Here is a 14,619-nt window from a genome sequence, read left to right as displayed (position 1 = left end):
GCTGAAAAACCTGTTGGCAAAATTCAACAATCATTCCTAATAAAAACTCTTGAGAAAACAGGAATGTATGGATACTTCCTTAACACTGTAAAATATATACCTCAGTCCAAAAGCTAGCATCTTAATTAATTCAGAAACAGTACAGGCATTGACACTAAGATCAGGAACAATACTATTTCACATTGTTCTGGTGGTAGTAACCAATGCAATTAAACAAAATAAATTAATTACAGTCACAAGAATTGATAAAGAAAAAACAGGACTATCTCTATTTGCAGGAGACATGATGGTGTACCTGGAACGTTCCAGAAAATCAATGATAAAACTAACTCAAGCTATAAGCAAGTTCAGCAAGGTAGCAGGATATATGGTTAACATGCAAAAATTATATCAATACACAAAATAATAACCAGTTAAAAGATAAAATGGAAAGAAAATGTCACTTATATTGGCAATAAAAGAAATAAAATATTCAGAAATAAACTTAACAAGAAATGTTCAAAACCTATAAGAAAAAACTATATCTGAAAGATAGACAAGTAAACTTTAATAGAAAGATGCCCTTTGTTTCTGCTTAGGATGTCTTGACATCAGCAAGCTGTCAGTTTTCATATTTAATGTGATCACAATAAAAGAATCAATGAGCTTTTTTATGGAGCTAGACAGTTTGATATAAAATTCATATTGAAAAATAAACATGCAAGAATAGTTAAGAAAATAATGAAACGAAGAGGAAGATACTAGTCCCACCAGATACAAAAACACACAAAAAAGTTTCTATGAAAGTCCAGAAATAGACTCAAATACATACAGAAATCTAGCATATGATTGGAAGTTATCTCAAATTACTGGGGCAAACATGGCATTTAAAAAAAATAATATAAAGGATAGCCATTTGCAAAAAAGATAACATTTAATCCATTGTTAACGCCATATTCATGAATAAACTCCAAATGAATTGGAGATCTAAATATAAAAAATAAAACTATACAAATACTAGAAGAAAACATAAACGAACTCCTCTAACCTGGGTTTTGCATATGACAAAAACCAGATCCAATAAAAAAGTCAGAGAAAGACAAATACTGTACCATCTCACTTATATGTGGTATCTAAAGAACAAACAAAACCCAAGCTCACAGATGGAGAGAACAGTGCTGGAGGGCAGAGGCAGAGGCAGGGGTGGAGGCAAAATGAGCGGAGGGAGTCAAAAGGCACAAGACTTCCAAATAAATAAGTCATGACGATGTAATGTACAGCATGTCGACTATAGTTAATACTGTAGTGCATATGTGAAAGTTGCTAAGACAGTAAATCTTAAAAGTTTTCATCACAAGAAAAAATTTGTAACTGTGTATGAGGATGGATGTTCACTAGACTTACTGTGGTGATCATTTTGCAATATATACACATAGCCAATCATCATGTTGTACACCTGAAACTAACACAATGTTTTATGTCAATTATACCTCAATTAAATAAAGTTTTCACATTCCAAAGCCTATTCCTTCCCTGGTGGATTTGTTCTCATTCTATAGTCTCCAAAAGGCCATTTTATACAGCTGACTCTAACAATAAGGGTTTGAATTGCACAGGTCCACTTATATGTGGATTTTTTCAATAAATACACTGGAAAAAGTTTTGGAGATTTGTGACAATTTGAAAAAACTCACAGAAGAACCTCACAGTCAAGAAATATCAAAATCATTAAGGAAAAGTTAGGTATGTCATGAATGCATAAAATATATGTACATACTAGTCTATTTTTATCATTTACTACCATAAAATACCCACAAATCTATTATAAAAAGTTAAAATTTATCAAAACTTATGCACACAAACATTGATATGGCACAATTTGCAGCTGAGAGAAATGTAAACAAATGTAAAGATGCAGTAATTAAATCATAACTGCATAAAATTAACTGTAGTAATTTCATAGCCACCTCCGGTTGCTACTGCAGTGAGTTCAAGTGTTGGGAGTATCAGCTTAAAATGCCATGTGACACTAATCATCACCACACGACCATTTCCTTTCTCCAATAAATTGTGTATCACAGTAAAAACTGACCTCTCAAGTCTTGCATATTTTTCATGTTTACGGTAATACTGTAAACTCTGAATAACACCACAGGACCCATAGGAAGTGCCACTAGTGATGCTGGAAGTGCTTCCAAGAAGCACAGAAAATTACAAGAAAATGTTGAAATGCATGGTATGTACCATAGATTGAGGTATGCAGCTGCAGTTGCCCATTTCAAGATAAATGAATCCAGGGTAAGGACCATTGTAAAAAAAAAAACAAAAGGAAATTCATGAAGCCATCACTGCAGCTATGCCAGCAGGTACAAAAACCTCGCATATTTGGTAAAGTACCTTTTTATCTCATATTAAAAATGCAGCTTTTTACGTGGGTGCAGGACTGCTATAAGAAAGGCATACCTATAGACTAATATGATTTGAGAAAAAGCAAAGTCATTATATGACAATCTCAAGCAAAAGGAAGGTGATGGATCTAATGCTGGAGAATTCAATGACAGTAAAGGATGGTTTGATAATTTTAAAAAGGGGTTTGGCTTAAAAAAGGTCAAGATAACAGGAGAAACTGTGTTGAAAAAGATACAGCAGATGAGTTCCCAGATGACATCAAGAAAATCATTGATATGAAAGGATATCTGCCTGAACAGGTTTTTAATACAGACAAAACTGTCCTATTCTGGCAAAAAAAAAAAATGCCACTAGGGACATTTATTAGTAAGGAAGAGGAGTGAGCACCAGGATTTAAGGCAGGAACGGATAGGCTAACTCTTCTGTTTTGTGCAAATGTAGTCAGGTGCATGATCAGGACTGCCCTCATCTATAAAGCTGCTAACCCCCAAGCCTTGAAGGGAAAAGGTAAACACCAGCTGCCAGTCTTCTGGCTGTACAACAAGAAGGAATGGACCATGAAAACCCTTTTTCTGAATCGGTTTCACTGATGCTTTGTCCCTGAAGTCAGGAAGTTCCTTGCCAGGAAGGGACTGACTTCTAAAGTTCTTTTGAAATTGGACAATGCCCCTGGCCATCCAGAGCCCCAGAGTTAACACCGAAGGCATCCAGTCTAGCAGTTACACTAGGCTACCATAATGCAATCATATTGCTGCTTCTTTGTTAGAGACGCATGAATCGTTATACCTGTAAATAAATATGAATTTTTTTCACATTATCTTTTTATTTTTGATGTCTAATGTTAGTAATACATATAATATCTACAGTGTTTTATATTATGTAAGACAATATTGATGTAGGTACTGATAGATGATTCACCTTGTAAACAATATGAATGTACAGTATTTATAAATACAGTGCAGTATTGTAAAGGTATTTTATCTTCCTTATAATTTTTTTTAATTTTTATTTATTTTTGGCTGCATTGGGTCTTCATTGCTGCTTGCAGGCTTTCTCTAGTGGCAGCGAGCGGGGGCTACTCTTTGTTGCGGTGCACGGGCTTCTCATTGCGGTGGCTTCTCTTGTTGTGGAGCACGGGCTCTAGGCGTGCAGGCTTCAGTAGTTGCAGCATGAGGGCTCAGTAGTTGTGGCACATGGGCTTAGTTGCTCTGTGGCATGTGGGATCTTTCCGGACCAGGGCTTGAACCCGTGTCCCCTGCATTGGCAGGCGGATTCTTAACCACTGTTCCACCAGGGAAGTCTCTTCCTTATAATTTTCTTAATAGCTTTCTCTTTTCTCTAGCTTTATTGTAAGAATACAGTATACAATACATATAACATACAAAATATGTGTTAACTGATTGTTATCAGTGAGGCTTCCATTCAACAGTAGGCTATTAGTAGCTAAATTTTCGCAGAGTCAAAAGTTACATGTGGGTTTTCGACTGCATGGGGGCCAGAGGGTAGGGGTGAGGAGGCGGTTGGTGTCCCTAACCTCTGCGTTGTTCAAGGGTCAACTATATTTTGTTCTGCCTGCTCTCCACGTCTCTCACACAACAGATATTCTTTTTTATTTATTTATTTATTTTTGGCTGTGTTGGGTCTTCGTTGCTGCATGAGGGCTTTCTCTAGTTGCAGCGAGCGGGGGCTACTCTTCGTTGCAGTGTGTGGGCTTCTCATTGCAGTGGCTTCTCTTGTTGTGGAGCACGGGCTCTAGGCGTGCGGGCTTTAGTTGTGGCACGCGGGCTCAGTAGTTGTGGCTCACGGGCCCTAGAGCACAGGCTCAGTAGTTGTGGCACATGAGCTTAGTTGCTCCGCGGCATGGGGGATCTTCCCGGACCAGGGAATGAACCCTTGTCCCCTGCACTGGCAGGCGGATTCTCAACCACTGCGCCACTGGGGAAGCCCCAGATATTCATTTTATGTTGAATGAATGAATAAATGATTGGATATGTTGTCCTTTTTTTTTCAAATCTGTGATAATTTATTACATAGCAATAGAAAACAAATACACTGAACAATACATTATTACTTGAGGTTATTCCTTGAGGATTATAATTTTTCAAGTTAATCACACGTGTGTAATATTCCCCATGCTGCCTTCTACTGGTTTATTTGCTCATGTCTGTATCAGACTCAGGATTTCCTGGTGGAGGAGTGGAGCTGGTCACCTCTGTGTTCCCTGGGCCTAGCACAGGCCCTGGACAGATGCTCTAAGATGAGCTGACACTTGGAAAAACTGTGAAGTTGATGCAATTTTTGTGCCAAACTTCCATATCCTATACTGCATGGTTTGGGGACCTGGAAACTAGTAACAGCTAATGTGGCTACAGAGCTTACTGAGTGCCTGGCACTTTTCTCCGGGCTTGGTGCACGTTAACCATGGTGATCCTCATAAAAACCCTACCGGGTGGTGCCGTAACCATGGCATCCCCACCTTGCAGATGAGGCACTAGTAAGGCGAGAAGTCGAGTAACTTGCTCAAGATCACACAATTAATTAACCGTGGAGCTCAGGTTCAAACCAGACAGTTTGGCTCAAATCTGTGTTCCTAACAGGGTATGTTGTACTTTTAATTCAAAGGCTGCTTTATTCTTCTAAGAGCTGTGCATAGCTGTGAGCAGCATCTCCACATTTCTCATTTACAGTAGTGATTTCATATGAAGGGAAAGATCAAACACATGTACTTAAAAGACAGCATATTTTTTTAATGTTTAATGTTTAACATTAAAAAATCAAACATACAAACAAAAAACCCATAGACAAACATTATTTTTAAAAAAAATTATCTCTAAGTTTTGGGCCTATATTGAGATAAATTATGTCCTATTACTACACTAGGAGCCAGTTTCTTAGAGTCTGTTTCCCACATCTCTACCTAATTTGCAACCCGGTATAGACAGAGACAAAAAAAAAAAAAAAAAAAAAAAATCCAAGATAGGGAATTCCCTGGTGGACCAGGAGTTAGGACTTGGCATTTTCACTGCTGGGGCCAGGGTTTGATCCCTGGTTGGGGAACTAAGATTCCTCATGCCATGCAGTGTGGAAAAAAAAAAAAATCCAGGATTTTTATATCTTCAACTATTATTAGGACCATTTTTAATTAAAAAATTTTTTTATTGCAATATAGTTGATGTACAATATTATATGTTACAAGTGTACAACATAGTGGTTCATAATTTTTAAAGGTTATGCTCCATTTATAATTATTATAAAATGTTGACTATATTCCCTGTGTTGTACAATATATACTTGTAGCTTATTTATTTTATACACAGTAGTTTGTACCTCTTAATCCCTTAGCCCTATTTTTCCCCTCACTTCCTCCTTCTCCCCACTGGTAACTACTAGTTGGTTCTCTATATCTGTGTGCCTGGGTTTTTTTTGTTATGTTCACTAGTGTGCTGTATTTTTAAGATTCCACATATAAGTGACATCATACAGTAGTTATCTTTCTCTGACTTATTTCACTTAGCAGAATACCCTCTAAGTCTATCCATGTTGTTGCAAATGGCAAAATTTCGTTCTTTTTTATGACTGAGTAAATATACATTACGTCTTCTTTATCCATTCATCTATTGATGGACATTTAGGTTGCTTCCACATCTTGGCAATTGTAAGTAATGCTGCTATGAACATTGAAATGCATGTATCTTTTTGAATAACTGTTTTGGGGTATTTTTTTGCATATATACCCAGGAGTGGAATTGCTGGGTCATATGGCAGTCTTATTTTTAGTTTTTGGAGAAACCTCTATACTTTTTTCCACAGTGGCTGCACCAATTTACATTCCCACCAGCAGTGTACGAAGGTTCCCTTTTCTCCATATTCTCACCAACATTTGTTATTTGTGGTCTTTTTGATGATAGCCATTCTGACAGGTGTGAGGTGATATCTCATTATAGTTTTAATTTGCATTTTTCTGATGATTAACAATGCTGAGCATATTTTCATGTGGCCAACTGTACATCTTCTTTCAAAAGATGTCTATTCAGGTCTTCTGCCCATTTTTTAATTACGTTGTTTTTTTGATGTTGAGTTGTATGAGCTGTTTATGTATTTTGGATAACAACCCCTTATCGGTCACATCATTTGCAAATTTTTTCTCCTATTGCATAGGTTGCCTTTTCATTTTGTTGATGGTTTCCTTTGCTGTGCAAAAGCTTTTAAGTTTGATTAGGTCCCATGCATTTATTTTTGCTTTCATTTCCCTTGCTTTAGGAGATGAATCCAAAAAATATTGCTATGATTTATGTCAAAGAGTGTTCTGCATATGTTTTCCTCTAGGACTTCTATGGTTTCCAGCCTTACATTTAGGTCTTCAATCCATTTTGAGTTTATTTTTGCCACTGGCAGCAATGTGGATGGACTTGGCGGGTATTATGCTAAGTGAAATAAGTCAGACAGAGAAAGACAAATACTATGATGTCACTTATATGTGGAATCTAAAAAATACAACAAACTAGTGAACATAACAAAAAACCCCAGACACACAGATATAGAGAACCAACTAGTAGTTACCAGCAGGGAGAGGGAAGAGGGAAATGCAAGTTTGGGGTATGAGGTTAAAAGATATAAACTATTACATATAAAATAAGCTATAAGGATATATTGTATAACACAGAGAATATAGACAATATTTTACAATAACTGGTGGGTTGGCCAAAACGTCTGTTTGGGTTTTTCCGTAAGATGTTATGGAAAAACCCAAAAGAACTTTTTGGCCAATCCAACATAACTGAAGCATAACCTTTAAAAATTGTGAATCACTACGTTGTACAGTGTAACATATAATATTGTACATAAACTATACTTCAATAAAAAGAGGGATATAACTACTGATACAGCAGGCTTTAAAAGACAAAATACCACTATAGATGGATGGTGAAACTACCACAATGTCCATTATATTTAATTTATGACTGTTAAAAAAATGTTCTCTACTAAAAAAAAAGTTCTCTACTTAGGTACAGGATCATTCATGCAAAATTAGCTAACCTTTGGAACATAAGTCTGAAGGTATGTTAGATATATGAGCTCATGATTATAGCTTCTTAAATAGTTTCTTTTATCAATACAGTCTGTATTTATGTGTATACTTAAAAATACCTATCACATTTATTGGACGCCTACTGTGTGCTATATAGTTGATAAATATATTTAGTCCTAATGTCCTGCAAGGCAGGAGTGTATGACTCATTTTTCAGATAAGAAAAATGAAAGGCATAAGTGACTTGTTTTTAAAAAAAGCCAGCGTTCAAACCCAGATTTTTCTGGCTCCAAAGCTAGAGTAATTCATATATATGTTCATATATATGTTGACTGTACATATAATATATATTTATTAAAAAATAAGAACACGAATTTAAATATGAGGATAATTTTGAAACAATCATACAACCCTGTGAAATGAATATCTACGCTAAAAGCACCTATCTTAGAGAAGACCAGAATTCCCTAAAGAAGCTAACTGGACCCTCTAATTAGGTACTGCTTGGAAGCTAACTCATTGCTGAGCATAGCCTCCAGTTCCACCTGACCAGGAAGCCTGGACTGAGACCTGGGGCAGCTGCAGAGCAGCAGCCCAGGCAGGGAAGCAAGTCAGCAGCCCCACCCAACAGGGGAGCATGGCCCCAGCCCACCTGACCAGGATGCCCTAAAAGGGACCCTGGGGAGCCTCCCAGCCTAGCTCTCAGTACTGCCCAGCAGCACACCCCAGTCTATAGCCCTGCCTGGCAGCAGAGCCCAGCCTACGTCCATGCCCAGTTGCTGGGCACATCCTACAGTCTCACTTAGGCAGGGAGCCCAGTCAATGACACCCCCCAACTGTGGGGTACAGTATGAGGCCCCACCCTACCAGGAAGTCTGGCCAGCGACCTTGCCCAAAAGCCGAACACAGCCATAGTCCTGCTCAGTTGTGAAACTCAGCCTGTGGCTCTGCCTGATCACAAAGTACAGGCTGAGGCTGCATCAGATTGTGAAGCCCTGCTGCAGCCCCACCTGCATGCAGAGGCCAGGCAGCAGCAGCATCTGGTGAGGAAGCACAGCCAGTGACCCTGCCTGACTGGAGGTGACTGTAGAGCCCAGCTAGTAACACTGTCTGACCCTAGAGCACAACACCGCCTGACCACAGAGCCCAGCCAGCAGAACTGCTTGAACACAGAGCCCAGCAAGTAGCCTGCCCACCTCCGCCACCTGAGAGCAGGGGCAGCAACTTCACCCAACCAGAGACTGTGACCCATTATAGTTAAACTGTCTAAAGTCAATGACAGAATTTTGAAAGCAGCAAGAGAAAAGTGACTTGTCACATTCAAGGGAAACCCTATAAAACCATTAAGCAGATTTCTCTGGAGAAACTTTGCAGGCCAGGAGAGAGTGGGACGATATATCCAAAATACTGGGAAAAAAATCTGTCAATGAAGAATACTGTATCAGCAGAGCTGGTCTTCAGAAATGAAGACCAGATAAAGACTTTCTCAAACAAACAAAAGTTGAGAAAGGTCATTACCACTAGACCTGCCTTACAAGACATGCTAAAGAGCACTTTACAAGCTGAAATAAAAGGATGCAAATTAACCTTGTAAAAATGCATGAATGTGTACAACTCATCAGTAAAGGTAAATATATAGTCATAGTCAGATTCTGTAATATTGTAACAGTGGTGCATAAATCACTTTCAATTCCAGTTTAAAAGTTAAAAAACAAACATATTAAAAACAACTATAGTGGGCTTCCCTGGTGGCGCAGTGGTTGAGAGTCCGCCTGCCGATGAAGGGGACACGGGTTCGTGCCCCGGTCCGGGAAGATCCCACATGCCACGGAGCGGCTGGGCCCATGAGCCATGGCCAGTGAGCCTGTGCGTCCAGAGCCTGTGCTCCGCAACGGGAGAGGCCACAACAGTGAGAGGCCCGCGTACCACAAAAAAAACAAAAAAGCAAAAAAACCCAACAACTCCTTGACACTGGTCTTGGCAATGATTTTTAGCATATGACACAAAAAGCTCAAGACACAAAAGCAAAAATAAACAAGTGGGACTACATCCAACTAAAAATCTCTGGGAAAAAAAAAAACGATCAAGAAAATGAAAAGGCAATCTACAGAATAGGTAAAATATCTGCACACCATAGATGTGATAAGGGGTTCATATCTAAAGTATATAATGCACTCATATAACTCAATATTAAAAAAACCAACAACAATAATCTGATTTTTAAAATGGACAAAGTAGACATTTTTCCAACCAAAGACATATAAATGGCCAATAGGGACATGAAATGGTGCTCAACGGTACTAATAAAATCAAATACAAATCAAAACCACAATGAAATATCACCTCACGCCTATTAGAATGGATGTTATAAAAAAGACAGGAGATAAATGCTGGTGGCGATGTGGAGAAAAAGGAAGCCTTGTGTACTGTTGGTGGGAATGTCTAAATTGGTATAGCCATTATGAAAAACAGTATGGAGGTTCCTCAAAAAATTAAAAACAGAACTACTATATGATCCAGCAATTCCACTTCAGGGTTTATATACAAAGGAAGTGAAATCACTATCTCGAAGTGGCGTCTGCACCCTCACGTTCGTTGCTGCACTGGTTCACTGCTGTTCAAGAGGGCATTATGTTAAGTGAAGCAAGTCAGACAGAGGAAGACACTATGATCTCACTTAAATGTGAGATCTAAAAAAGCCGAACTCCTAGAGACCGAGAGTAGACTGGTGGTTGCTAGGGCCTGGGGGATGGGGGAAATGGGGAGATTGGCCAAAGGGTACAACCTTCCAGTTATAAGATGAGTAAGTTCTGGGGATCTAACATATACCATGGTAACTATAGTTAAAAACAATTGCTAAGAGAGTAAATCTTAAATGTTCTTATGCCCAAAATAAATATGGTAACTATGTGAGATGATAGATATGTTAACTGATCTTATGGTGAAAATCATTTTCCAATACTAAAATATACCAAATCATCACACTGTGCACCTTGAACTTACAGTGTTACATGTCAATTACAGCTCCTCGATAAAGCTGGGAAAAAAAGGCGAACTCAAGTTTGTACAGAAGAGACTTACAAAGGGACTTAACATTTTTTAATTGAATGGATATTAACACAATCCCCAAAGGCTGTAACAAACTGTTTTGACATTTAAATGTGATCATTGCACATTTTAATGAATTTACCATCTTACCTGGTTCACTCCCCAAGCTCACTTCCTCATCTGACAAAACTAACCTAAAGTGAAGACAAAAAATTCCAAAGGTTTTGGTTAAAATACATTTGGGACTCATACTCTACAAACAGTTTTATGTGGCTTAAAAAAAATTTTTTTAACTGAGGACACATATAAAATAGTTGTCTGGGAGATCTCCTAAAATCTGTCTGAGACAAATCTTCTCTAGAGCTACACAGACTGTAAAAGTAATCCTTCACCTCTTATTCTTTCAATGTATATTTACTGAGTATTGATGAAGCACCAAGCACCGCATTCAGCATGGTAAACGCTGTGCTAAATACTATACCACAGAGAACATCTGTCACCAACGCCATCAAGTATGAAGTTTAGTTTTCAAGCATTAAAAGGTTTTTTGCTCATCCCACTACTGGGCATATACCCTGAGAAAACCATAATTCAAAAAGAGACATGTACCACAATGTTCACTGCAGCACTATTTAAAATAGCCAGGTAATGGAAGCAACCTATGTGTCCATCGACAGACAAATGAATAAAGAAGATGTGGCACATATATACAATGGAATATTACTCAGCCATAAAAAGAAATGAAATTGAGTTATTTGTAGTGAGGTGGATGGACCTAGAGTCTGTCATACAGAGTGAAGTAAGTCAGAAAGAGAAAAACACATACCATATGCTAATGCATATGTATGGAATCTAAAAAAAAATGGTACTGATGAACCTAGCAGCAGGGCAGGAATAAAGACGCAGACATAGAAAATGGACTTGAGGACACGGGGGTTGGGAGGGAAGCTGGGACAAAGTGAGAATAGCATTGACATATATACCCTACCGAATGTAAAACAGATAGATAGTGGCAAGCAGCAGCATAGCACAAGGAGATCAGCTCCGTGCTTTGCAAAGACCTAGAGGGGTGGGATAGGGAGGGTGGGAGGGAGGCTCAAGAGGGAGGGGATATGGGGATATATGTATGCGTACGGCTGATTTACCTTGTTGTACAACAGAAACTAACACAGCATTGTGAAGCAATTATACTCCAATAAAGATGTGTAAAAAAAAAAAGGTTTTGCTCAAGAATACTTGGGAACCAGAGGGGATGAAGAACTGCAGAAAAAATGGAGTACTCTATTTTGAACAACAAAGTGATGTTTACAAAAGAAGGCACATTTGCCTAAAACATTCCGAACCAATACTAATTTTGGAAATTTATATCATCCATCTGGTATAATAATAAAAAAATGAGATAAAGAAATTGAACCAGATTTAGTTATTATTCCAGGGGTATAACCTCACAGCTCTAGTATTGGAGGGTTTTTTAAAATAAGTCTTGGGTAACTGGGAAGATGGCGGAAGAGTAAGACGCGGAGATCACCTTCCTCCCCACAGATACATCAGAAATTCATCTACACGTGGAACAACTCCTACAGAACACCTACTGAACGCTGACAGAAGACCTCAGACCCCCCAAAAAGGCAAGAAACTCCCCACATACCTGGATAGGGCAAAAGAAAAAAGAATAAACTGAGGCAAAAGGATAGGGATGGGACCTGCACCAGTGGGAGGGAGCCGTGAAGGAGGAAAGGTTTCCACACACTACAAGCCCCTTCGCGGGCGGAGACTGCGGGTGGCGGAGGGGGAAAGCTTCGGGAGTAGCGGAGGAGAGCACAGCAACAGGGGTGTGGAGGGGTGTGGAGGGCAAAGCGGAGAGATTCCGGCACAGAGGATCGGTGCCCTCAGGCACACACCAGCCCGAGAGGCTTGTCTGCTCGGCCGCCGTGGCGGGCGGGGCTGGGAGCTGAGGCTCGGGTATCGGCTTTCAGTCGGAGCGCAGGGAGAGGACTGGGGCTGGCGGCAGGAAGAGAGCCTGAAGGGGTTAGTGCACCACGGCTAGCCCGGAGGGAGTCCGGGGAAAGGGTCTGGAGCTGCCGAAGAGGCAAGAGACTTTTTTCCCTTTTGTTTCCTGGTGCGCGAGGAGAGGGCATTAAAAGGGGTGCTTTGGGAAGCGCCGGAGACGGGACGCGAGCCGCGGCTAAAGGCGCGGACCCCGGAGATGGGCGTGGGACGCTGGGGCTCCTGCTGCTGCCGCCGCCGCGGGGCCTGTGTGCGAGCGCGGGTCACTGTCCGCCCCGCCTTCCGGGGGGCCTGTGCACCCCGCCACTGCCGGGGTCCCGGAACCCGGGGACGGCTTTCCCGGGAAAGCGCACGGAGCGCCTCGGTCTGGTGCAACGTCACGCCGGCCTCTGCCGCCGCAGGCCCGCCCCACACTGCGCGCCCCTCCCTCCCCTCTGCCTGAGTGAGCCAGAGCCCCCGCATCAGCGGCTCCTTTAAACCCGTCCTGTCTGAGCGAAGAACGGACGCCCTCCGGCGACCTACGCGTAGAGGCGGGGCCAGTCCAAGGCTGAGACCCGGGAGCTGTGAGAGCAGAGAAAAGACAGGGAAATCCCTCTGTGCAGCCTCGGAGGCAGCGGATTAAAGCTCCACGGTCCACTTGATGTGCCCTGCGTCTGTGGAGTGCATGAATAGACAGCGAATCATCCCAAATTGAGGAAGTGGACTTTGAGGACAAGATTTAAGACTTTCCCCCCTTTTCCTCTTTTTACAACGAAGTAACCCAAATTGAGGAGGTGGACTTAGAGAGCAAGATTTTTGATTTTTCCCCCTGCTCTCTTTTTGTGAATGTGTATGTGTATTCTTCTGTGTTAAGATTCTCTCTGTATAGCTTTGCTTCTACCATATGTCCCAGGGTTCTATCGGTCCGTTTTTTTTTCAATAATTACTTTTAAATTTTAATAACGCTACTATATTTCATACTTTATTCTATTTTACTTTACCTGCTCTTTCTTTTTTTCCTACCTTCCCTTCCTCCCTCCCTCCGCCCCTCCTTTCCTTCTTTCTCTCTTTCTTTCCTTCCTCCCTCCCTCCCTTCTTCCTTTCACTTTTTCTTTTTCTTTCCTTCCTCCCTCCCTCCCTCCTGTCTTTCTTTCCTTCCTCCCTCCCTCCCACCCCTCTTCCTTTCACTTTCTTTTTCTTTCCTTCCTCCCTCCCTCCCTCCTGTCTTTCTTTCTTTCTTTCCTTCCTCCCCCCCCACCCCTCTTCCTTTCACTTTCTTTTTCTTTCCTTCCTCCCTCCCTCCCTCCTGTCTTTCTTTCTTTCTTTCCTTCCTCCCCCCTCCTTCCATTCACTCTTCCTTTTTCTTTCATTCCTCCCTCTCTCCCTCCTTTCTTTCTTTCTTTCCATCCTTCCTCCCTCCCTCCTTTCTTCCTTTCTTCCTTCCTTCCTTTCTTTTCTTCTCTCTCTCTTTCTTTCTTCTACTAATTCTTTCTTTCTACTTTTTCTCCCTTTTATTCTGAGCTGGGTAGATGAAAGGCTCTTGGTGCTGCAGCCAGGAGTCAGTGCTGTGCCTCTGAAGTGGGAGAGCCAACTTCAGGACACGGGTCCACAAGAGACCTCCCAGCTCCACATAATATCAAGCAGAGAAAATCTCCCAGACATCTCCATCTCAACACCAGCACCCAGCTTCAGTCAACAACCAGCAAAGTACAGTGCTGGTCACCCTATACCAAGCAACTAGCAAGGCAGGAACACAACCCCACCCATTAACAGAGAGGCTGCCTAAAAACATAATAAGGCCACAGGCACCCCAAAGCACACCACCAGACGTGGACCTGTCCACCAGAAAGACAAGATCGAGCCTCAACCACCAGAACACAGGCTCTAGTCCCCCCCACCAGGAAGCCTACACAACCTACTGAAACAACCTTAGCCACTGGGGACAGACACCAAAAACAACGGGAACTACGAATCTGCAGCCTGCAAAAAGGAGACCCCAAACACAGTAACATAAGCAAAATGAGAAAACAGAAAAACACACATCAGGAGAAGGAGCAAGATAAAAACCTACCAGACCTAACAAATGAAGAGGTAACAGGCAGTCTACCTGAAAAAGAATTCAGAATAATGATAGTAAAGATGATCCAAGATTCTATTTCCAAGATCCA

At 41.0% G+C, this 14,619-nt stretch overlaps 1 protein-coding gene across 2 annotated transcripts in view; it reads right to left on the bottom strand.

The window, feature by feature from the left end:
- The window catches only part of ICA1L (islet cell autoantigen 1 like), a 73,109-nt gene that overhangs the window by 12,559 nt on the left and 45,931 nt on the right, over window positions 1-14,619 (bottom strand). For both annotated transcript variants that reach the window (XM_060107061.1, XM_060107062.1), the window contains exon 9: window positions 10,616-10,659. In XM_060107061.1, coding sequence (XP_059963044.1) covers window positions 10,616-10,659 — 44 coding nt within the window. The remainder of the gene's footprint in view (window positions 1-10,615; window positions 10,660-14,619) is intronic.

This window comes from Mesoplodon densirostris, chromosome 8, assembly GCF_025265405.1.
Source record: "Mesoplodon densirostris isolate mMesDen1 chromosome 8, mMesDen1 primary haplotype, whole genome shotgun sequence".
Taxonomy (NCBI): domain Eukaryota; kingdom Metazoa; phylum Chordata; class Mammalia; order Artiodactyla; family Ziphiidae; genus Mesoplodon; species Mesoplodon densirostris.
This window is presented reverse-complemented; position numbering and strand designations above follow the sequence as displayed.